The following is a 26,716-nucleotide window of genomic DNA, read 5'->3' as shown; positions in this document are numbered from 1 at the left end:
GGGCCTTGCAAACTAGAGTACCCATGTCCTGATTAAGCCTATATCATCTGGCTGAAACGCGACCGCGACTGCGTCAACACCTTTGGCTTTGAACGGAGTCCCTTAGTTTAATTCAAGAAAGATTTAATTTGTTCATTGATGCACCTACACAAATATAGGCTGGGTATATATGTTAACCCCCTGGTGCTTGTCGTTAGGGACTACCTTTGAGTTGTAGACTCCACTATACTTTAAGAGGAGATACATATGTAAATTGTTGTGTATATATATATATTTGTATATATGTTTTGTCTTGAGGGTACATAGAAGTGTTTTTGATATTATATATGTTGTATAGTTGTATAGAATGTACATGTGATGTGTTGTATATAAATTGTTTTCTGTTGTGCCTCTCTGGCTGTCCGCCCATATATGTATATATGAACTTATAGATATTTTTCCTTGATTTAATTTGCTTATCACAAGATAATTAATTGTTTCTTGTTTGAGAATTAAAAGTGGATTGATCCCTTCAGTACCTTTTCTCTCTACTTTTTCATCCTTGGATGTCTCCTGCTCAGGTACGGGAGGGTGAGGTGGGCAGAACCCCTAACCATTTTTTCTAGTCTATACATATGTTCAAAGACTGTCCTGGGCTAACAGAGTTCTAGGAGAGGGTAGGGGCAACTTTGGCTGATATTATATATTATGGGAACCCCAGTTCAGATTTCCCTCACTTTGATCATTTTTGGAATAAGAAGTGAAGTTACAGGTCCCATCAGGGGTTTTCTATTCTAAGCAATTTTGTTGGCAAGGAGAGAAATTTGCAGGAGATGGGCAGAGGCCACACCTCCCATGCACTCAGAATGGTTGTCCTCTATATGTAAAACCTCTAAGATAGACTTGAGCAGACTGCAGAATAGAAAGGGGAAAGCAATATGGGACTATCTGCTCAATTGGTCTCTGCGTTAGTTTGACTTGGGGTGGGTGAAGTCTAGGGTTTTAAAATCGTTTAAAATTGTGTTTGATATTATCAAATTATGCTTTGGGTCCTTTGATTATGCCTCTTTGGAAACTCTCAGGATTGGTCGGGCCTTGCTTGCTTCGTCTAGTTTACATCATTTGCAGGCCCGAACCAACAGCCTTTGGTCATAACACACCTTAAGAGAGTGAGATCTTCTCCCCCTCTAGAAAAGGGGTCAGCGGCATTCTGGGGGTTACAACATACCAGTATGCGGGCATTGCCCCAGGTCTCCAACTTGATTGCCTACGTTTCCTTGAAACCGAGAAATGATATTGACAGCCCACCTACTGTCGACTGTGAACTGAGGCGAATGAGGTCAAAAAAATGTGACATTCCTTGTGCCTCTGTTTAAACAGGAGGACTTTACTCGGTGTAGAGAGGCTTTCCTGTTTCTTAAAATATCATCTACTGCCAAGGTATGATATGAAAAGGTTCACTTTTTAAATAATGGTATAAAGATGAGATGAATAGAAGTCGACAGAGTAATGTTATTTACACTTCTCTGGAGGAAGGATTATAACAATGAATTTTAACTTCAAAATGTATATTGATGTTGATTTGTTGTTTTTAATTTAGATTTTTGTCTGTATATTTCTATGCTTGTTTTTATGGTGTTTTTATGTGTGTTTTAATGGATATGGACAATCTGTAACTGAAATACATTTAAGTAAACTGTAAAAACCTGTGGGCATTCAAGTTCCCAAAAGAAGTATCTTGATGACTGACTGAAGTACAATAGTATTGTGGCCCTGGGAAACAAGTGATAAATACCAGTATGAATATAGGATACTGCCTAGTATGCCCTACCTATCCCAGGGCCCCAAGAGAAACCTGACAGTAGCTTAATGGATAAACTACTTTCTGAGGTCTAGGCCCATGAGGGGTTTAGCCAGTTTCGTAGCATGTACTGGTTGGAATATATGTTTCCACAGCTCGTTGGGCGTGCTGTGAGAAAAAAGTATCCCAGGGCTGCATTTGTAATTGTTTTCCATTCCGAGTCCATCCTTGTATAGCATGGAAGAAAGCAGGATTTACAGTGTGGCACAGGTACTATGAACAACAGTTTTCTCTGGGACTCGGTGAAGCAGATTTCACCCCTGGGTGAGCATAAACAGAGCACGGCAGGGGGGGGCAGAGCTTGACTGGGACAGCTGTGTAATGTGCTTAGCTTGGGCCTAGGAATAAAGGACACGGGCACACAAAGGGTAGCGTTTGTGGCCAGATCGAAACTGACCCCACGCCCAGGTCCCTGTGCTCTTTTTTAACCTCTTTACGTGCTTGCCAGTGTGGTGGCATTGTGGGGATCTGCTGAGGCCGCACCCCTCACAATACAGACGAGGTGGGCTGGCCTGGAAAAGGGCAACATTACAAGCTGGAAGGAAAAATGCCCAATGTGTTACTATGGTAGACCCTGAGGTAAGAAGTCAATGGTTGTTTATACTGACATTGGGATTTAATTTGCATATTTTCAGTATGAAATCTGCAAGCTGTTGGGGAAACTTCTATCCACTCTCTTGCTTTGAAGCATGATGAAACAATTGGTTTCTGAGTTGGTTGTTTGAAAAAGTGGGCCTACGTTCCTAGTCTGAGATATATCTGCAAAACAGAAATTGAGATGCATACCATTTTCTTATTTTATGTACAACAGGAACATTTATTTAACTGTTCCTTACACTTATGCATCAATCTACATCACAAATAAGGCTCCTATTTTTCAATTCTCACTGCTTTTTACAAACATAATGATGAAAAGAATGTGGTACCCTGTCTGTAATAATTTTTAAAAATAGAAAATTAAAGAAATTAAACCATATTACATGCATCTCATCATTCTGTCAATTATGAACCCAGACCAATACTTTAACCTATTGACAACACATGGAGTGTAAAAAATTATAATATTTCTTCATGAAGCTAGATTTTCTGCTATTGTGTGCTTGGGCAAATACTACAATGTGGTGGGTGTGTTGCTAGTTAGGGCACTGTAACCATACACAAATCACCCTATGAGCGTGTGCTTATCAGCTAGCAAACCTGAAAATATACTAAGTGCAACGTCATCTTTGAGTCTCCAAAAATAAATAAGGAGAAATAAAGATGGATAAATAGAAATGAAAATAGCAACAAAAACTAACTTGTTTACCTAAGCAATAGATATGTGTTGTGTGGGTACAGTACCATAGGCTGTCACTAGGTGTCCCTGGGAACCTATGTTGACCACATATGATTCTGCACCCTGCAACATAGCCAGGCAAGGGATGTGGCGCAGCGGTGAGAGCTGGCGACTGATGAAATGGGGATCAGTGTTCGAGTCTGCTATCGGCTCAACATAGTGATTGTTTAATTTCCCCCAGCCTATCAATAAAAGCGCTTAATGTAAAATAACATGAGAAAGCACTTAATGTAAAGTAACATAGGAATTTAATGCAGTGGGGCAGTGGAAGGGGGAGGTAAAGGGACATGAAGCAAGGGAAGCAGTGGTTTGGGAGGGCTGAGGGGAGGCGCGGGGAGATAGATAAAGGGACCACAAGCAACTGAAGCGACCAAAGTGTGATTGCATAAGTAAACAGAAGAGGTAACGAGCATGAAGCAGGCAAATAAAAAAAGAGATCTCTATAAGTATTAATACCCTGAACTGTAGGAACAGATATAAGAGGTGCAGCCCTCAGGGGAGGATACAAAATTCCAAAAAGAGGGACTACTAATTGTATTCACCAATGACAAGTCAGCATTTCTAAAGGACAGGAACCAGTGAAAAAGATGGGTGCTTTTTCAAGCCCATATCCTAGATACAGCATGTCTCGAAGAGATATACAGTATTCTCCGAGCACACAAACAATATAGGCATCAAGATAGTGGTATCAACTGTTCTTTATTCCAGTATTCAATTTCGCCCTTGTACTTGGACTTTTCACTTACCAACATGTGTTTCATCTATGAGCTGTAAGTATAACCAAAGACTTAATCAGGGCTGAAGATAAAAATATATTTTAGAGCGGAAACTCTGGCTTTTGTAGTCCCGCCACCAGGGTCAAGGACCTAAAAGGCACCACTAGTGAATGTGATGCCAACCTTATGTGCATGGCCAGGAGTTGGCCATAGGTTATATAGGGTCTGAGCAAGATCATCCATCGAAGAGTTAAGGCACGCTGGCTAGGCGAGACCTAAAAAGCAACCGCACACTAACCTGTCTGACAGGCCGTTAGTGCACTGTATGGTTGCTCTCTAAGCATGTCCTGCCTTGCCCATAAACATCAATTCGCTCTCAGCAGTTTGACATGAGATGCAGTGATGCTCATAATTTACTCTTTCTTTAACAGTACGTCAAGATGGACGCTGGAGTCATTGGTCACCTTGGTCTTCATGTTCTGTAACATGTGGAGTTGGAAATATCACTCGCATCCGCCTCTGCAACTCCCCCCTGCCACAGATGGGTGGAAAAGACTGCCAGGGAAATGGGCGTGAGACAAAACAGTGTGAAGGCATCCCCTGCCCTGGTAAGATTGTTATTGTTGACATAATATGAATGTATTTTAGACGAACGCCTTCGACCTTTTTCGGTGCATTCTTGTAAAATCAAGCATACAATCCTTACAATATGTTAGAAATAAGAACACATGAGATTAAAAAGACAAAAATGTTTTCAGACACTTTGTAGACTAATATATAGACAGGACAGCGCATTCTTCTTGCGATGATTACCGTGGCATAACTAATGCACCAGCTGTAAACTACTTTTGTCCACTATTTGATGCAAACCTTTAAATATACGTGAATTAATCGCGTGTTTTAGCTTTGATCTAATGTTTGGCTGAGACTCAATTCTTTGACAGTTTTATCACCTAACTGATATGTCGTGTTTCTTATCGGCGTGAATGACACAGGACACAATGTCTCTTCTAAGGTACACTTTATTATCTTATCAGCACAGCCATACAATCCCATGACCTCTCCCCCCGAGGTCCTCTGTAGAATGCCCCTTTGTCCCTCCTTGCCCCTCCCTTGCACCGGAAGTGGTGTCCGGTGTCCCTTGACCTCTGCCCTCCTTCCCAGGGTCCTAGTACCTTTGTCCAGGGCATGACATCTCCCCCCTTGTTGCAAAACAAACATTGTGCCTGGATGCTGCCTGTGGTCATGGAGAGATGTGTTAGAGATTCATAGATATATATATATATATATATATTTAGCAGCTATTTACAGACTGTACTTAGGTACGCAAACTGTGTGGCCACTGGTAACTTTTTTTTACATATATATGTTGAAACTTCTCAAATTAACTTAAGGAGTTGTATATAACTTTATTTATAATATATACTTATCAAATGTATATTATTGTATATTGAAATTTGTACATCAATGAAATCTATTTATGATGATTTTAACCTTGTACACTCCACTGCAGCCACTTTACCACTATATGCAGTCTGTTTTTCGTATAGTGCATTACATAGTCTGTTTTCTAGCTTTATACATGTGATGACACAGCTGCTTGCTATTTTGTGAACTGTGCACTTTAAATTTGGCGCCTGTCCATGGGTAACGCGTCATGTGATCAATGTCCAGGTCGGACCGAAACGCGTCATGGCGGCATGAGATGCGGGGCAGAAAATTTAAATAAATGAAAAACGCACAAAGAAATTGGGTCCGTTTGTCTATCTGAGTCCGTTTGTCTATTGGATTCTTGACGGATAGAGTACTGCAATATATATATATATATATATATATATATATATATATATATATATATATATATATATATATATATATATATATATATATATATATATATATATATATATATATAGAGAGAGAGAGAGTGTCCACACTTTTCCGCCTCCTTACATCTCCTCAATCAGTCTTTTGGTCTTCTTGCATTCTCTTTTTGGTCTTTGTTCTCTTAGGTCTTCTTGCGCTGCTTCCTCTTGTTGGCTGTCTCAGTTCAGTCCATATTTCGGTAGCCCTTCTTCTTTTGTCTTCAATTCTCTAAAGTGTGAGCTATTTCGGGTGATGTGGTATTGTCCTCCTGACGCCGTTAGCATTGGCCCTTTCACTTCTTTCACCGTCAACGGGTCTCTTGAGAAAGTACTGTCTGACTTCCGTAGTTGTCTTTGTCGGACTAACACAGTGTCCCCTTCTTTTACCTTCGCATCCGTTGCATGTCTCCTCGATCAGCATACTCCTTCATTTTTGTTTTCGCCTCTTTGTTTCTTTCAGCGATGTCTTTTTGTTCCACCCTTTCCACTTCTTTCAATTGTGGCAACCTCGTTCTACTTGATCGCCCCAACACCAATTCCGCAGGGCATTTTCCTGTGGAGCTATGATGGGTGTTTCGATAGTCTCTCAGTACCTGGCACAGTGCTTGTCCAATTGAGATCTGTGTTAGCTTGGCCCTCTGTACTGCCTTTTTGATCGTCCCCATAAATCGTTCGGCCATTCCGTTTGCTTGGGGCCACAGAGGCGTTATTCGTCGATGGTGGATCCAAGGTACTCCATGAACCTTTTGAACTCTTCACCAGAAAATGGAGGGCCATTATCTGTTTTCAGTGTCTGTGGTGAACCCCATGCCGCGAATATGTCATCCAGGACTGGCAAAGTTGTGCTTGCTGATGTTGATGCCACTTGTCTCACTATGGGGAATCTGGAGAATTCATCTATTATTACCAATAGGTAATGACCCGTTTCCAAAGGCTCATAGAAATCAGCTGCCAGTTCTGTCCACACTGCTTTTGGAAGTGCGGACATTTGCAGTGGCTCCGGCTTTGACGAGGGCCCTGTTATTTGGCAGATGTGACAGTGCATCTCAATTTCTTCAACCATGTTGTTAAGTCCCGGGAACCATACTTCTTCTCGCAGCATTTTCTTTGTTGCCAAAATCCCTCGGTGTGACTCATGGACTAATTCTACTGTCCTTCTTCTCAGTGTCCGCGGTATTGCTATCCTGGTGCCTCTCATCCCTATCCGTTCTCGCTTTCTGATAGTTCTTCGCTAATCTTTTTGAACGCCAACAGCTCTTCATTCAATACTCCTTTTTCATAGCTGCTGTTGTTGTTTACATGCCTCCACCTTTGCTGTTTGGTCACTTTCATTATGGTCTGCATGGTGAGGTCTTGCTTAGTCTCTTGTTCTAGCTCTTTCATTGTTATGGTTGCCGGGGTGTTGTGTTTGAGTGCAAAGTTCAGATATTCTTCCGCCATGGTTGTCGCTTGGGACACTTGTGGTAGGGGGTATATGGATACATAGTCTGCTGGATTGTGTTCCTTCCCGGGCTTGTTTATTATTTTGAAGTTATAATCCATCAGCCTTACCCCCCACCTCTCTATCCTGGGTGGTATCTTTACGTTTGGGTTTCCGTATATTGTTAACAGTGCTTGGTGATCTGTTATGATTGTGAACGGCTTTCCGTAGATCATAGGTATTCAAACTGTGGGGCGCGCCCCCCTGGGGAGGCGCAGCATCCCCTCAGGGGGGGCGCGCATCCCACCACTTCACCTTCTATTGTTCTTCCAGGTGCACAACGCCCATCAGGCTGAAAGGGCTTTAGCCGCCGCTGGCGTGTGTCTGAGCCCAGGTGCAGCTCGACCTGCTGTGGACTCGGCTGGGCAGTGTCTGGAGTCTTATCTCCAGCACGCCTGAGTTTTTCACAGCTCTTTAACGACCATGTGCATTTTCACATACCTTTGTAAACTGATTACAGAGGCCTTTTGTTTTCTGGTTCCAGTACCCCCTGGGCCCCGACTCTGCCTATTCATTTCATTTGGATTATACTTTTAACTGCGTTAGTGTTAGAATGCATTTTGTGAAACAGAATATAAAGTAGGGTTACCAAAAGAAAAGTGACAGCTATGTGTTTTTTAAAGAGCCTGCAAAGGCCTTGTCTTTACACTAAATAGGGTTATAAATAAAATAGTCTGTATTCATTTGTAATGTGACTTTTCAAGCAGCCCTAGAACACAATTAAAAATGTTTTCTATTTATTTTTGCTGTTCTACGTATGCACAGATATTGCTGAAAATAGGCTTTAAGGGTCTTCTACTTATTTTTGTACCGTCTGGGACATCAATATAATTAGCTGGCAAACTAAATCACAAGACTGGAAGCTTGCTGCAGGATGAGCACAATATTTATTTCCTTCACCCGTAATACCTGGACCCTGAATAATGCCATAAAAGCAATAGTTTAACTTATATCTGAAACCCTATGTCAGCCCTCAATACCAAGTGTGTATGGGAATGCACCCTGCATTCAGACAACTCACTCTTCCTTCTCGCCCTTCACTTTCATGCTCACCCTGCACTCACAGGGATCACAATGTACTCATACCGATCACCATGCACTCACAGCATCTGCTCACCCTGCACTCACAGTGACCACACTGCACTTATGCCACTCGCCATGAACTCACACCGTTCTCACTCCACTTACCCTGTGGTCACATGAGCACACCGCTCACTCTGCACACAGTGTTCACTTTGCACTCACAATGCTCTTGCGCTGTTCACCCTGTACCTCACCCTGCAGTCACAAAAGCACACTACTCACCCTGCTCATGTGACACTTCAATCACCTGACCCCCTCACTGCTCACTCTGCAAACTCACTCAAACAAGCCCATCACTAACCATAAATTCATTCATCCCACTCTGCACTTACATCTGCACCCAAATTTATATGATCACCTTACTCCCCCTGCACAAACTCCTCTCACCCTACTCTCACACTGTTACATTGCTCACTGTGCACTCACATGGGCAATCCAGTAACCCACACAGCGCAGAGGGCTAAATGTTCGCGCTCTATAAAACCTCAAATAAATGTACCTACTACAAAGAACGTGTATCATCCAGATCACAGAACTAAGTGTGAGTAAACTACGGGTAGCCCTATACATTTTTTTATGTTTGTCAGAAAGGGGCTATAGAGAGATGAAGTATTTTTGGTGGAGAGTGGTAGTGAGGGAATTCATGGAGAAGGAGGAAATGGGGAGGGCCGCACAAAATGACTGTTGCACTTTGTGCGATCAGTGTTAGGGCTAACCCTATCTGGGAGTCTTAGCCCCCCTTAAGTTCAGGTCTAGTTGTGCCCCTGGTTGCGTCCCACGTCGTTAGTATGATTGCTGCCTTTTTTTCATACCCCCATCTTGAGTTAGGGCTCTCTGATTGGAGTAGTCATTCAGAACGGCCAATCAGCATGTAGTTCCTGCAGCAGAGCACTGCTTTGACGTCAGCTCTGATGTTCCTTCAATGAACGGGACAGCAGGAAAGATGCCCGGGAGTGCCACAAATTTTGAATACATAAAGCTGCAAAATACTTCAACTTTGCTGATGAAAGAGCACTTCTTCACTGTTGCCTTTTGCCTCATGGTTGCTGAATTTAACATCTGGTTGCTGCTGTTCACCTCGCTCTTGAACCCTTCCCCCTCAAGGATATCCTTGAGCTGATGACTGGAGATAGGGTACCAGGTTCAATTCTTGGTGCCTGCTCAACATCTTGTGATTCTGGGCAAATCACCTAATCTCCTTGTGCTTACAAAAATGAATGTGTGCTTGTATAATGTAAAAGCTGCTCATGTAAAGCTCTCCAATACCTTTGGGTCAGGTTTGCGCTATATAAAACTGCAACAAATATATTACATAACTTTGTGAGCACTCACATTTCCAGGGGCTACTCAAGACTGGAAGGGGAACACAACCTAAGGATGGCTGAAGCAAGAATCCATCCACACTTGACTGTCCCTGTGGAGAAAAACAGGCACACCCCTGACCTGTGGGTTGGGAGTATTTTTACTAATCTATTCTAAATTTTGTGTTTTATATGAAAAATAAAGCACCAATGTAATTTTTTGTGCTAATTGTTTCTTGGAGACTTTTCATTGGCACTTTATAATAAGCACATGCACTACAAAAACATCAGTTTACTAAACACTCTTACTTTATTTAATATTATTTGCCCTATACAACCTGGGCTCTGCAGGAGGGAATGGCCATCAACGATGCAGAGTACCAGCTTCCAGAACTTTTTCGTCAGGTGGTGGTGGTGGGGGGGCTCAACGTGTAAAAAGGTTAGACGGGGGGGCTCGGCGGCCAAAAGTTTGAAGACCTCTGCCGTAGATGAACATGTGGTAGTGTTCACACGCCCACACTACTGCCAAGCTCTCCTTTTCCGGCTGGGAGTATCCTTTTTCTACGTCTGATAGACTTTTGCTCCCATATGCCACTATGTGTCTTGGTGAATCTTTTCCTGGTTGGTGTTGTGCCAATATTGCTCCCAGTCCCACTGGGCTGGCATCTACAGTCAGTTCAGTGCACAGTCTCGGATCAAAATACGCTAGGTGATCTACTGCCGTCACAGCATGTCTGATCACTTTGAAGGCTTTTCTGCATTCTTCGGTCCATGTGAAACTTTTTCCTTGCTTTGTCAACTCCCTCAGTGGCGCACTTACAGTGGCAAAATCTGAGATGTATCTTGCACAGCAGCTTGCAAGACCGAGGAATGACCTGATTTCTCCACATCGCTCGGTTCGTTCGCTTTTTCTAGTGTCCTTACTTTGTTGCTATCTAGCCGCATTCCTTTCTTGGAGAAGATGTGGCCAAAGAATACTAGTTCGTCCCGTTGTAGCTCACATTTGTCTTCATTTAGTGTCAGACCTGCCTGCTCTAGGTGTGAGCATACATTCCTCAATGCTTTGTCATGTTCCTCGTCTGATTTTCCAAACACTAGAATGTCGTCGCTGTAGTTTAAACTGTTTTCCACTGGTCTTATTATCTGTCTTATAGTTTCCTGAAATATCTCCGCAGCGGACGATATTCCGAAACTCAGCCGTTTGTACCTGAAGAGACCTAGGTGCGTAGAAAACATCGTGATGTATCGTGAATGAGGATCTAGTTCTAGCTGGTGGTATCCTTTGCACAAATCTAGTTTCGAGAAATGTCTTGTGCCTGTCAGGCAGCTGATAATATCGTCTAGATGTTGTCCAGGATGCCTCTCACGTTCAATGACTTTGTTTGGAATCCTCATGTCGACACATATTCTTATCTTTGACGTGTCCTTCTTTGGCACGGCCACGATTGGTGACACCCATGGTCTAGGTCCTTCTGCTGGTTCTATGATGTCTTGGCTGAGGAGTGCTTCAAGTTCTTCCTCCACTTGTGGCTGCAGATGTATGGGCACTCTCTGATGGTGTTATGCTATTGGCCTGACTGTTTTGTCAATTTGCAGCGTTATTTGCCGCCCTTTCAGTTTTCATAGTCCCTGCAGCAGCTTTGGGTATTCTTTTAGGATGCTTCTTTTTTCTGACATTTTGTAGGTCATGGCCATGAGACCCATTATCTGAGCTGTGATGTTGCTCAATAAGCATGGCACCGGGATGTCGCCCTTCAGTACATGACTGTCCTCTTTGATCTTCTGGTCTTTGTAGGTCAGTTCTTCTGTAAATTTCCCCATGTTTGTCACTGGTTTCCGTGATCCCCAAGTGAAAACCTCAACTCTGGACGGTCTCAGGATCGGCTTGATCATCATCTTTTCGTATTCCGATACACACATGATGTTGCATGTTGCACCGCTGTCCAGGACAAACTTTGTTTTATGTGATCCTACTCCTATGGTCACAGACTCTGTCTTTTTCATTTTGCTTTTGTCTACCAGGCATATTCTTTCTTCTTTTTCATCTTCGTCAGTTGATTCTGTCATCACATCCGACATGAGATAGAGCTGTGCAGTCTTTTCTTCTTCTTCTTCTTCCCCTGATTATAGTGATGAGCTCCTGGTTCCTGTTTCAACATGTCTGACATGTCGGCTTGTTGACATTCGTGGTCTCCCTGTTCTTCCTCTGTCGTTCCTGAATTGCACTCCTTGACATACGCTGGCATAATGATTCCTCCAATTGCATTTCCTGCATGTCTGGCCAAATGCTGGGCATGGGCCTCGATGTGGAAATTCAAGTCCACACCTGTAGCATGTTCCTTCAGGTTGCTTCCTTGCGGCCTGTTCATTTCTGTCTTTTTTCCAGACGACTGTGCGATTGTTGTTTGTTACGCGGTGTGCTTGTTCCACTCGTTTGTCTTTTCCTCGTTCCATTTCTTTAGCGTGTGTTGTCGCTCTTGCCTCCGCTCTTGCTAGTGATAAGATATTCTCTAGTGATGTTGGTTCTTTCAGGATCCTTGCACGGAACTCTATGTTGCGACAGCCCTCAATGATGCGCAGCCTGATTACTTGTTCATTATCAAACTTGTCAAACTCACAGCGTGTCACAAGCTTTCTTAGTCTTGTTGCACAGTCATCTAGCGTTTCATCCAGTTGTTGAAACGCGATCGCGAAGGTGTATTGCTCAAAATCAACTTTTCTCTGCAGGTCGAATTTGGTTGTTAGGCATTTTTTTAGTCTGTCATAGGTGGTAGTTTCTTCATGCGGCAGTGTCACTAACAGGTCTTCAATGTCATCACCTACGAGATTTAGAAATAATCCTAGTCACTTCGCGTCTATCACATCAGTCGCTTCCATGTATCTCTCGAAACATCTTATCCACTTCTCCCATCTAATTCCTACTTGTGGCTCAGACAAGTTGAATGGTAGTGGTCTTCTGTATTGTGCACTTTGTCTTTCTGGTTTAGTTTCTGCCATTTCTTCCTTTCTGTGCTCTTCCTGGCACTCTTTTATTTGTTTCCTGTGTTTTTTATATCTATTGCCCTTCTTTCTATGTTCTTTCTCTTCTGTTTTACTTTCTCATCTTTATATTGGCTTTGCCTGTGCTTTATTCTTTCCTCGGTGCTCAAATCAGCACTTTTTTGACCATTTTCGACTTTTCCTGACTCTAAAATGGCCGCCCCGCTGTTCTCTCTTCTCATTGGTCAGTTCTCCTGACTCTAAAATGGCCGCCGTAGGTCTCGCAAGACTTCTTACCCAATCAGCGCTCTGCCTGCTTCCAAAATGGCCACCCGATTTTTGTTTATTTCTATTGGCTCTAGCCGCCTGATTCTAAGATGGCCGCCGCTCATCTCACGATATCTCTCGTTTAGATCTTTCGATGCTCGCGCTTGTTTTTTCTTTGTTGGTCTGTTGGATGCAGACGCTCGTTTCTTTCCTCGATGGCGGTCGGGGTGGGCTCCCACGCCGTTTCCCTTAAATCCACGAGACAGGGTGGGCTCCTGATCTCGATGAGGTCATCGATCTTCCTCGACGTCCAGCAGCTCATCTTTCCTTCGGTCCTGGCCACACGACAGCACGCCTCGTCGCCAGTTGTCGTGTTTCTTATCGGCATGAATGACTCAGGACACAATGTCTCTTCTAAGGTACGCTTTATTATCTTTTCAGCACAGCCATACAATCCCATGACCTCTCGCCCGAGGTCCTCTGTAGAATGCCCCTTTGTCCCTCCTTGCCCCTCCCTTGCACCGGAAGTGGTGTCCGGTGTCCCTTGGCCTCTGCCCTCTTGTCCAGGGTCCTAGTGCCCTTGTCCAGGGCATGACATGATAGTGCCTCAGAGCCTGTTTTTAGTTTGTGTTTAGCATAGATGCACAATTAATTACGTCATGGGATATTGGCCTAGTGTTACATGTGTGTACTGTGGAGTGGATGATAGCGACTGTTGTGTTATAAGTTTTTGCTGACAATTTTGATCCCTTTTCTTAAAATCTGCACGATATTTGGCAGAGACGACACAAATTCACCTAAAGGTAATGCTTTCAAATTTCATCCAGATTGGATAAAGGAATTACAATTTTGGAATGTTTCCTGTCCATTACACACATTTTTGCTGATCAGATTTATACCGAACCTGGAATGATAGATTTTTTTTGTTTTTGTTTGTATCCTTTTGTAGTTTTGTATACATTTGAATTACAAAATGTGTTGGGTGGTTTCCAGAACCTTCCTGTTATAGATATCCCGACTATTACCCCCATGAATGATTTTTTTACAAATCATAGTTAAACTAAAAATGTATCCGAGGGTCTGGCAAGATGCTAAAATGATCGCCCCGGCCATAACTACACAATGCAACAGTTTGTAACCACACAGGTTCCCAAAATAACATTTCGAAACATATTGCAGGGGACCATGTGAACAAGGACGCATCACACAGGTTCCCAAAATAACATTTCGAAACATATTGCAGGGGACCATGTGAACAAGGACACACCACATCTTGGGGAGATAAGAACAAACCTCAGAGGATAGGAAATACCCTTTTACCCTCGTAAAAATATCTACATTTAGCCACTAAAGAATGCAGACACTAATCATTTTTTCAAAATAGATGTAGTGTGAGATCTAATTATTGACTATTTTATGACGTAAATCTACGGCTTCTCTAATGTTTCCCTCCATCACTAAATTGCACTAATAGTAGCAAGTATAGCGCCTATGGACAAACCCCATTCCCACAACCAATTGTTACTGCCCCATAGTGGGATTATTTGCATTTTTGCATTGCTTATGAATTCATCCTTATCTGACAAAGCTCCATAAAAACGTCAAAAGAAAAATAAAAACTATTCCCACATTTACTTGATGCTTGGAAGCAGTGCTCCAAAATGTATATTTTGTGTTGAACAGTTTTTTAAAAAAGGAGGATTGCAACAACATTGTAAGAGGGCAATGCACAGTTAGTATTCATGGTGTGCCACTCCTGCAGAAAAGGCCCTATAGACAGTGCTTAGCACGTAATGGGGATGGCAAATATGTTTAGTGCATGGTCTGGGGTAATTTCCTCTGCCTAACAGTACCAGCTGAGCATAGCCTGAAGGTTCCAGTAGCAACTGGAATACGCATGGGACATAGTCAATGGCCACATCCTCCACCCAGTAATCTCTAAGGGCACGGGAGAGAGGACAGGGTGCAAGGTTTCTTTTTAAGGTGGTTAATGTAGATTAACTTATTGTCAAGAAGGCTTTCCATGTCAAGAGATGTAGTTTATTCCACCCCGGTTTTGGTTCGGAGAAGTGGAAAGAACTGTTATAATATGGATACCTGAAAACTAGAGCACTTACATACACCATAAAATTAAGGTGAGATTTATGAATCTGTGAAAATTGTTCTGAAGATGTTTCAATGGATATTTATCCATAGAGAAAATGACCATCTCATCTTTTCCACCTTCAAAAGCAGAGCTTACTTGAATAGATATACATAGAGGCAGTTGTCCTTTATCGCTCCATGCACATGATCTGGACAGTGTTGCCAGTATGAGGATGGGGCTAATGGTCAGATATTTGCAATGGTATTATTGGACCTATCTGCTGGCTTGGATACAGTTGACCATGAGATTCCTGTTGACCGCTTGGAGGCAGTAGGGGTGAAGGATGTTTACTTGAATTGGATGAAATCCTTTCTGGAAGCTCAGGCTCAGGCAGTGATGAAGGAACCATATGTTGCTACATCTACCCAATTACATCTACCCAATTGCATATTGACTCCCTCAAGGATCTTCTCTCTCCACCTATCTGTTTAATGTATATGTAAGACCCCTAATTAAAAGATTTTCAGCTAGGGGTTTTAGAGTGTACAACTATGCAGTTGATTCCCAGTTTCTCATCCTCTTAGATAATACTCTGGCCTCACAGTTGGAATTTCAAAACAAAATTAGATTTATCCAGAGATGGAGGTGAAAAAACCGGTTCAGGTTGAATGCAAACAAAACAGAGATTATAATATTAAACAGCAAAGTCGACCTCTGGAACAACCTTTTTTGGCCAGTGGAGTTGGGTGACCTTGAGAACCCTATGACTTCAGTTAAGAGTTTGAGCATATATTTGTTAGATAGGGATCACGATGACCTCCCAGGTTGGTACTGTTGCATCTAAATGCATTTTTACATTGAAATTGAGAACAAAAATGTCCTCTATTCTCTCCATGAAAGCCTTGAAAGCAACCATTATGGCTACAGTTACTTTCAGCTAGACTATGCCAACTCTATTTATTTAGCCCTTCCCAAATAATGTGATTTTTAGATTTTTGAGGAATTCCCACTTAACTTCTACCCTAAAACAATTACATTGGGTACCTGTCAAGCAAAGGGTTCCATTTAAAATGTATTGTACAATATTTAAAGTGCTTCAAGATTCGGACCCATGTTTTTTAGTTTAGACTTAATAAATACACTCCCTCACTCAGATTAAGATCTTCTAGGGCCTATCTTCTCCAGGACCTTTGATATAAGAAGCAATGCATGGGAGGATGCTGTTGCTTAGCCCAGGACACCTTGTTGTAGAATTCCTTATCTGACTACTTGATGCTAGAAAACAGCCAGGTGACCTTCAAAACTGGCTGTTTTGACAGACTTAAACATGTTAGTTTGACTTTAAGGGAGTTTTATAGGTTTCAGACAAACCTATAAGAACTTGTTCAAATTTCAGGTTGTTTTCGATCCCTTAGTCTTAAAGCATTTAGAAACCGCTGTTGAACGTGTGCTTTAGCTAGTTCTGTTAACATAACCTAACCGTACATATGGTTTTCATGGTGCCCATGTTCACTCACTAGCCACAAGAACATACCTTTGTTGTCAATGCACGTCTGGAATTGCAGATTTTGCAGTTTCATCATGTCTGCCAAGAAAGATACCTAATAGTCGAAAAGAAAATGATATTCAGAGGGGTCAGTTGTTTGGATTTCCAAAAAGCTGTAGGATCACCTCAGTAGTGTAAGGGTGTCAGCAATACAATGCATCACTAATGAGAAATTATTGTAATGAGATCGACAGCACTGTATGTATGTATGTATGTATTGGATTTGTCAAGGAAGAACATTCCTACAAAGCAATGGAGCCTTTTGCAAACAAGGGCATAAGGGGATAAGAGGTTACCAAGACAGGTGACCATTGCAAGTGAGGTGGGTACATGGAGAAAGCAGATTCCAGAGAGTTTGTGAAATACTGTAGGAATAACATTTCTTCATTTCTTGAAGAAGACATGAGAGGAAGATACTGGGATATTTTTTCCATACTATTGGGGCTCATCTGGAGAAGGCATACTATTTTGTTTTCTCTTTCTTCCATCCATCACTTAGTGTCTAGTCTTGTGATATTGCTGCTCTGACAGTTGCAGGTGCTTTTAGAGATTCTGATCGTGGAGGCCTGATTAGGACGTGCCTTTTTCAATAATGAGTTGTAAATTGTGCAACCCATCTTTAGAAAGTCTACATTGTGTAGGGATGTAATGTTATGGTGTAGTTGTTCATCAGCCATATATTGATGTATTTCGATGCTCCTGCTGACCAGACGTCATCAAATGCAATCCATGTATGGCCTCCTTGGTCAAGCTAAGGCCAGTGTTAAGTGTTGAGCTTTGATAAATTGAAAAATGGAAAAGCAATTTTTTTTAGAGTGCCTCCTTATGAAAATGCCCTGTTAGAAAATGTTAACATTTGTGGTTTTCTAATATGTCTTCTGGAAACAAAGAATAAAATCTACATGGCAATCCTGAACCTTTTTTAAGACATTAATTGATGTAATTTATCTTACTCATTGCTAATTCTCTGAAATATGTCTTGCAGTTAATGGCAAATGGGGACCCTGGTCTCCTTGGTCTAGTTGCACTGTCTCTTGTGGAGGAGGCCTACGTGAAAGATCCCGTCTGTGTAACAGCCCACGACCACAATATGGAGGAAGGAAATGTGCAGGTGACACCAAAGAAAATGACATGTGCAACAAGCAAGATTGTCCAATTGGTATGTACACATATTTTGCAATGACTGCCTCCAATAAATATCGTACAATAAGCACAATGCCTCAAGAGAACATAAAAGCTACCAAGATTTAGAGCACAAAGAGATGATGTCACACACACATATATATTTGCATACAACAATTATGATGGCAGATAAGGGCCAATACTTTAAGTTGGGCCACCCATTTGAATACCAGATGCAACATTGTACAGCACATTTCTTTGTTTGCACTTTCATTAAGATTGCCATCCTGCATTTTTTTCTTTAGCATTTTGAATCTTGTTACACATATTTTTGTATCACTGTTCTTAAATTACTTGTTGTTTGAGTAAGACCTTTTACTCCTGAACTTCTTTCATACACGGTTTATTAATTTAGAGCCAGCTATCCATTACCACTATGGCAATATGTGTATTTTATATCTGCATAGCCGGGAAGAGCAGCGTAGATAATAGTAATAACTATTATCTACGCTGCTCTTCCAGGCTATACAGATATAAAATACATACATTTACTCTCTGTTCATGCGGTGCCTCTAATCTATTTTTCGTTTGGACATGTGGTCTCCACCACAGTATGCCACACAGTGCCATACAATGAACATTATAGTAGAGAAATCTCTGTTGCATACTAGCCTCTTTCTACCTCTCTGCAATGAACTTTGACAGATGGTGGAAATGATCTCTCCCGTGAAATTTCCTTCAAAACTATGTCCTGCATCTTTTGTTGCACGTCAGGATCCCTTAAATCCAAATGCATTTGTATTAAATTATGAGTACTAAACTATAAACACAACTCCATAATTGAGAGATGTTGAATTTAACACCTTGAGCATATGATTTATACTACAAATTTTGTGCCATTTATAAGGAAGCATTCTACCCTTTCCTGCCCTTCTAAAATGTCTCTTATGATACCATTAGAAACAAGAGGCCTAATACTGATCATTTAATGCTCTAGCAATACCCCCTCTCTCCCAACTTAGCTCCCTTGACCACCACATAGCCACTCCTGTCACATGGCCAGTGCCTACTTGAGTTACAAAAATTAAACTCACATTGAGCATGCTTAACTTGTTATGTTATGTTATGGACACTTCTAAAGCGCACGATTACTCGGGGGTGTGTTGGCGCTGAGTTGGGGTGTTACACTGTCAAAGAGGAGCAGAGGAGGCTAAGCATTAAAGAGCCAAGTATTAACAAGTTTCCTAAATCTCAGTAATGTGTAAGCTGCTTTGATGTTTATGGGCAAGCTGTTCTAAAGCACTTCCGCTTCGGGGGAGAAACAACTGGCCCCCCATTTGAGTCTCTTGAATCTAGGGGGCAAGACCGTTAATGTATTTTTGGATGTTAGATCTCGATTGGGTATGTACCAGGTGAGGGATTGTTTAAGGTAACTGGGGCCGGATTTGTGTAAGGCTTTGTAAGTAAGGCACAGAGCTTTGCATTTGATCTGGTTTGCCACTGTCAGCAAGTACAGCTTTTTGATACAGGCTGAAACAGAATGAAATTTGGGTAAGTCGAGAATAAGCCTCGCTGCTGCGTTTTGAACACTTTGTAATTTCTTTATGTACTGTTTTTGGACCTTAACGTATAGGCCATTACAGTAGTCCAATTTAGAGAGGATTAATAGAGAAATTACTGTTTTTCTGGAGGCACGGGGAATGAACAAGAGAATCGTCTTAATGATTCTGAAAGTATTAAAACAAGAGGATATGACCGAGCAGATATGTTTATTAAGGTTCAATTTCTCATCAGTAACTATGCCCTGATTCTTTACTTTTTGGACCGGGATGGGAAGATTTCCCAACTCCATAGGCCAACATGCTTACCTCCAGAATGGGGGTTTGTTGCCAAATAGAATGACCTTGATTTTCTCCATATTCAATGCTTGCCCATCCAGTTACTGGCTGCTCTCATACAGTCATGAAACTGGGAAGTTATAAATTCTACTTCGTTTGATGTAGAGACAACAAGCTGAGTATCGTCTGCATATGAAGTAGGTGAAAACCCGAATTATCTAATCAGAGAGGAGAGTTCGATGACATGAATATTGAAGAGTAATGACTCAGGAAGGATCCCTGAGGGACCCCACATGGGAGGAAAAAGGACTTAGATGTACCGTTTTCCAACCTAACTGAGTGCTCCCTCTCTGTTAAGAAAGACTGGAGTAAGTTAAGAGCTTTGTCAGTGATACCCAATTTTTCAAGGCGGTCGATGAGGGTGGCATGGTCCACAGTATCCAACGCCGCCGACAGGTCGAGAAGGATGAGTGCTGCAGACCCTCCTTTATCCAGTGTAATTAGTTATCTGTATGAAAAGACATTCCTCATCTTCAAGCAGTCAAAATCCTGTCATTAACAATTAACATAAGGCCTGAGTAACATAGGTAATGAAATCCATTAGTGTTGCCTGGAAAACCGTTCATCTGGTGAAACCATACTATCATGGATAAAGTACATTCTATTTAATGCTTGAACTAGTAGAGACTTTCACGTTTTTGCCAGAAACTGTATAAGCAAAGTATTAAAAAGAATCAAGCATTCAAGTGAAAACCCAAATGGCATTGGCCCATGTGCAAGGCTTAACATTCCTCATACCAGCTGATTAGCCTAGCACAAAGCCTGTTGTCCAAAGGCAAAATACACTTTCACATTATATATCCCAAAAGAAATTTCTTGGTCATGACATCACCTACTAAATGTATTACCTTGGTCACTCTTCTATTATTCCAACTATAGAAACTGCCCATAAATCTGGTCTAAATGTTACCCGTTACACCTTATATCCAAGAGGCTATCTAGTGGCATGCCATTATGCAAAATGCTGAATCAGTATATAATACTTACCCTTAAACAGTTAAAAAAAATATTTACAGTTCATCATTAAATCATTATGAAGTTCTTATCAAATACATACACATTTTCACATGCAAAATACTCATTAGCAAAAGCAGAAAAAGAGTACAGGCAACGTGCATACTTGTGTTGTGAACCATAAACTCTTTGATTCAGTACATCACACGCATGACCAGAGTTATGTGAAAACAAACTCCTTGTTGAAAAACACTATATCCTATCTCTTCATTCACACGACTTCTACTTGGACTAGATTAGAATTGTAGGCTTTAATACATTACAACTGATTGTCTATAAATTTCTTTTAGTGCTACGTTTCACATAAAAATTATTTTCCGAGGCACTCATTAAGACAATATGGTAAATTACCATTTGCAATTCAGCATACAATACATTTGTGCCAACCATTTCTTATGTAAAGTTGTGGCTACATAACCTTCAATTGCTGTTTTCTTACATGCATTTAATCAACTAGCAAATAATCAATGAAGGAACACGTCTTAGAAATGGGATCAAGATGAACCTCCTCTTAGACAATTTGATAAGCTCTCATCATTCACCCTCTATTATTCACTACTTACAGCAGTTCTCAGCACTGTTACTGAAGTCTCAGCTAAATCATGTCAGTCAGTCATGTATTTGTCAAATTCCAACCATCAGGTTCCTCACCTTCCACGTATGTTTCAAGGTTAGAATGTACATAATTTGCCAAGAGTTGCTCTGAAAGATCCAAAATTATTTGAGGCAAGCTACTATGTTCGACTGTTTTATCTACTTTGCAGTCATTTATAGTAAACTAGATCGTATGTTTTAAAATGTGGAGCCATTCCTAAAGCTGAAACTTTCCTGTGTGATATTGTATGTGAACAATATTAGGCATATTTCATCCACTGGATTGCATTTAGTAAAAATAAATGGAAAAATTAAAATCACCACACTTACTTAATGAATAATTGCATACTCTATTCTTTAAAACATTCATAAGTAGTCTTGCCTTGGACCACTAACTGAAGTTGCTGAATATCTTCCATCAAAAAATGCATAGTTCCTGAGGCACTCAGACATGTAATAAGATCCCTTCTGCTAACGAAAAACAACATTTGACAAGAAGGAGGTGCCCAGTTACTCAATCATCTCCAACCTCCATCACTATAGCAGTGCATTAATCTGCAAACATAGAAAACCCTGCATCATGAAAGTTTGGCTTCACATCTTTCAGAACATGTTAGACCGCACTGCTGGACAACACAAAACATTAGCACATTTGATAAGCACCAATCCGTAGCCCTGATCCTATTCACCTTTTGCATTGCCTATGACACCAAGGGTCTCGAGATATCCAACCCATTCTCTTCTCTAAAAAACACCTTGGGCCCCATTACGATGGCGGGCAGATTTTGTCCACCTGCCACAGTAGCGGTCAATGGGACCGACCGCCAGAGCTGCGGCAGTCTCACTAGGCCCATTAGGATGCGCCTGCCACCCTGACCGTCACATCCCACATTTTTTACATTGCGGCAGGCACCTCCACCATATTGTATGTCTTTTCCGCCCGGCTGGGAATCCGACCGGCAGAAAAGCGGCGAACGGTCTTTCCGTTCGCCGCTAAACCCCTCGCCATACTAATATGGCAGAGGGTGCAACAGGGGCATTTGGCAGGTGGCGGCGGCGGCGGCGGTGGCGATCCGCCCGTTATCATAATGGGCCCCTTAGTTCCTAAAGTGAGAAGAAATAAGCATCTGCATATATTGAATTGTTACTTTGCATTAATATCAATCCAGTAGTGCTCAGTTGTGCCCATAAAAGACTGGACTGCGCATATGGGTATCTGTCTGACTTAACTCAGAAGGGAACAGCGCATCTTGAACTGCTAGCCACATCCTCCATTCAAAAAACTAGATCATTTCAAGTTCATATAGAAGGGTTCTCTCAAACAAAAAGAATGAACATCTTCAAAGTATTCAGAATCAAGGATCCATACGGTGCCTAGAACACCAATCATGCGAGAACTCAACGGCTTCTATGAAGAACAAAGAATCTCTTTTAAAATTACTTGTCATTATGTATGAAGAATGACGGTGCCAAAGGTCGTAATTCCTGCAGGAGCTTGCCTTCATCTACACCTCTGCTGGGTCCTCAGATTTAGTTCCTCCCATATGATTGAAAGTCGGATTCAGTTGAAACTCGGAAGGGGGCAAAGCCATAGTGATAACACCATCACTTGTGAGAAAAGAATAAGAATGAGAAGAATGACTTGGATTGTACTGAATACTTTAGAACACACCAGCCATTTCTAAGCACTGCACATCACGGGCACTATGATTAGCCAATTTAGTTATACTCCGTTTACTGACCACAGAAATATGAAAGGCTCAGCTGGCCTTGCAGTTGTTCAAATTCATCAAATGTAAATTCTTCTTGATCTAAATAACCCAGGAAAGTGTTTCCAGAAAGCCATCCGTGTGCTACCAAACAAGGCTCTTTTGAGAGACCGTGCCCAGTCCCTCCCAATGGAGCTTCCCAGCATCCTATGCTATTGAGGACTGATGAGGAAGCACCACTAAGACAGCCTTCAGTTGTAGACCACCAGAAAGACTGATATACCAACACCCGGTAATGAACCACAGTACCTTAACAAAGCAAATAAAGAGTGAATGAAGAGTGAAACACATCCCAGTCATTAATATCTCCAATGTAGCCATACATACATTCTGTCGTAGAAAAAGACATGGATATGTTGCCAGCAGTTGTAAATGTTTGAGAAGTGCTAGTGGAAAACAAGTGAAAAGGAATCTGAATTGGATTTAGTGCATGGAATTGGATGGGAATGAGATGAAGTTTTCTACCGAGGTTTAGTTTATGCCAGTATTATATTGAACTTCTTTTAAGTGTCAAAATGCAGCTTTTGAACATCTGTTGCGGGGAAGAAGATGCAAGAAACTGTTTGACATTAGCGGAAAGGTCAAAGCGTAATTCGCCTTTGTTTAATGAGTTTCCATGACCTAGAAATTCCACACAGCAAAACTAAGACATGTGCTTGTTATTCCTACAGAGCATATAAGCTCGTGGATTGCTTCATTGAGTGTAATAAATGTCATATTTTCCTTTCGAATACATTTATTTTTAAGCCAAGCAAAACACAGTAGATGTTTCCATGCGTGCTTTGTTCTTTAACACATAATTAAAAAAATAACTATTTAAAGTATCGCCGCATTCCATAATAATGAGAGAATACATTAGATGTATTATTATTGATATTGCAAAAATATGCTTTCAATAAGTGTTGTACCTTTAACTCTGAGATATTGAACTTTGTGGAACACATGCCAGTTCTGAATAAGAATCTCTCCTTGTTTTTTATTATAACTTCGTTTTCTTCATTAAAGAACAAATGCTCCAATAGTACAGTTCATCCCAAACTGCCCAGCCAGGTCCATCCTGAACCAGAACACAAGCAACCCAAGACTGGTTTCACCCTTGTTATAGGGTCATTAGCGTGGTACCGCTTGGTTTCAGAGACACAGTGTGCATGGGATACACGTTTGGGCATACCTGTCCCACTTAGGGTGACACAAAAAGTATACAAAACAGTGAAGGATGGAATGCTTGAATTAATCCCGGCCACTGGTAATCACTCAGGTCGCATCACAATCCACAGTTATTTTACACCCCATGCCACCTCAGTTTGGACCTGGCTACATGCAAACCAGTCTTGACCCTCCTCCAATAGGAACAGTCCAGCGTGAACTGCAAAGCCAGGTCCTCCCTAATACAGAAAACAAGCAACCCAGGACCGGGACGGCTCTGCATTACTTGTTTTTTTGCCAATTTTTCATTACACAAATAGTAAATAAAATTCTGTTATTCACTACAAGTGTTATAAAAAATGGAACACAGCTGGAAAGCGAACTTTGGTAGCAGCAGTTGTAAGTTAAACTGATTTTAAATGTACATTGTGTGTGTGTGCTTTCAGGTGAGAATGTTTTATGGGAGAGAGTGTGTGTGTGTGTGTGAGCATTTGTGTCTGCCTGTGTAGCTTGTGTCTGTGAATGAAAATGGGTGAGAGTCAGTGACCGGTAGTGAGTGAGATTGTGTGAGATTGAGGCTTAAATTTGCAATCTTTGACCCAAGGCAACGCTGCACCACATCAAAAGGAGAAAGAAAACATTTGCCTGATCTACTTTTTACTCTCCCTGTGCGCTGGTTCAATTTTGTCAGCCATGCAGTAACACATACAACCTTGCGTCATTGTACAAGTGTGGGTGCATTTTCTTAAGCATAAGTTTTGTACTGATACGAATCTCTTCCAGCACAAATGCTTTCAGGCGTTTCCCAATTGTTATGTGTGCTGTACAATGGAGCACACATGCAAAGCTGGAAAACAAAGAGAAATGAATACATTTCTTCTTGCAATGCTGATTCGATTTTGGTGCTAATTTCTGTCTCCCAATGTTCAATGTTCATAGATAGGGATTTGCGTTAAAACACAAGGGTGGTCAGATGGGAATGCCCATGCACCACCCATGGAACTACCACTTGAGCAAAGTAATGTTAAGCAGCGCATAAAGCAACCTTAATATTACTTTGGGATGGTATCTAATGCAAGTCAGAACTCCCGCAAGGGTCAGTTAATGAGATAATTTTATCCACTGACAACACCCTGCTGATGTTTACTATGGGCCCACACCTAGAATCGGAGAAAAAGCCTTTCTCAGTTGGACTGCTAGAAATCACCATCTGGATGACTGAGAATTGCCTTCCGTTAAATCCAGAAAAAACAGAGATTATGCTACTTGGAAAAGCCCTAGCCATCTTTCAGAGGATTGGTGGCCCCACCAATTAGGTGCTATTCCTGTGCCCAAGCAAACAGTCAAAAACCTAGGGATAAAACTGGATCAAGCCCAATCAATGAAAGGGTAGATTGCTGCCAACACAAGTGCTTGCTATTACAATATGCGCCTTCTGTGCAGAATCTTTCCTCTTCGCCACATAAACACTCGCAGAACCCTGGTCCAGGCCATGGTGATAAGTAGATTGGACTATGGAAATGTTCTGCTGGCGGAAGTTGGTGAAACCATGCTACAGATAGTCCAGAACACCGTGGCAAGACTAATTTTGAAATGGCCTGCAGGTACCCCTTCTGCACCCTTACTGAAAGAACTGCACTGGCTCCCAGTGAAGAAGCAATCCTATTTTAAAATGTGTTGCCTCACGTATAACGCCTTCAGAGGCAAAGGCCCATGCTATCTTAAAAAAATAATCACAACCTATGTCTTCGGCCGCAATCTCAGATTGAGCACCCAAGTCTTTTTGTGCGTGCCCCGAATTCGGCAAATGCGCACCGGGGTAAGGCGTTCTCCTACCTTGCCCCAGGGTACTGGAATAAACTACCCATAACCCTCCAAGAGACTCCCTTACACAGTATATTCAGAAAACTACTAAAAGCCTGTTTATATTAATTTTACCCAGTTTGCACTTCCGGTCAGGATGTGCAACTGCTCCGAGATGCCCCCGGGTGATACATGCACTATAGCAAATAATATTAACATAACATAACATTGCAATTCGAAGCAAGTATTATGCTTCAGAAATTTAATTTCAAAGATCAAGCCAGAACAATATAGGTGGTATCTAAAACAAACATTTTTCTTTGTTATGCTGTTACACTAATCATGCACTTATTATGGAACTTCAGCAGTGTCAATTATTGGGATGTTAGGGTCATGTTACATAACTTCCTGAAAAAAATCAGGGTCAAGGGTTAAATGATGATAGTCAAAGGGTATGAAATGCCATTTCCGCTAACTCTGGTATTTTGGTAAATCAACACTTTTGGGGTTGCATGATAATTTTACCCAGAGTTTGCATTGCTTTTCAGAGTTGGCTGTTTCCAAGAACAAAAAGTAAATGTATTGCATATGAAGTGATAGACGGTGCTGGAAAAAACTATGCTCACCTGAGTGCATAGGAGGAATATTAACTGAATATTTACTGATATTTAGTGGACTTGGTTCACTGGATTTGCAAGTATTAAACACAAAATGGTTGAACCAAGTTACTAAGTTTACCAGATTCAACTACGTTCCAAGGTCCTCACTCTGCTCCCCTGCTCTACCTGGTATCGTAGCGCTATTCAGCCAAACCGCTGACTACCACCTCGCCTCACTACCGCTATTGCTATTTCCAGATCGTATAGTATAT

General features: G+C 41.6%; 1 protein-coding gene across 1 annotated transcript in view; it reads left to right on the top strand.

The window, feature by feature from the left end:
* THBS2 (thrombospondin 2) overlaps positions 1–26,716 on the top strand; it is a 728,644-nt gene that overhangs the window by 198,255 nt on the left and 503,673 nt on the right. Inside the window, exons 9-10 of the mRNA XM_086927100.1 lie at positions 4,324–4,500; positions 17,485–17,658. Coding sequence (XP_086783226.1) covers positions 4,324–4,500; positions 17,485–17,658 — 351 coding nt within the window. The remainder of the gene's footprint in view (positions 1–4,323; positions 4,501–17,484; positions 17,659–26,716) is intronic.

Source organism: Lissotriton vulgaris, chromosome 6 (genome assembly GCF_964263255.1).
Source record: "Lissotriton vulgaris chromosome 6, aLisVul1.2, whole genome shotgun sequence".
Lineage (NCBI taxonomy): Eukaryota > Metazoa > Chordata > Amphibia > Caudata > Salamandridae > Lissotriton > Lissotriton vulgaris.
The sequence above is the reverse complement of the archived record's forward strand: the minus strand, read 5'-3'. Positions and strand labels throughout refer to the sequence as shown.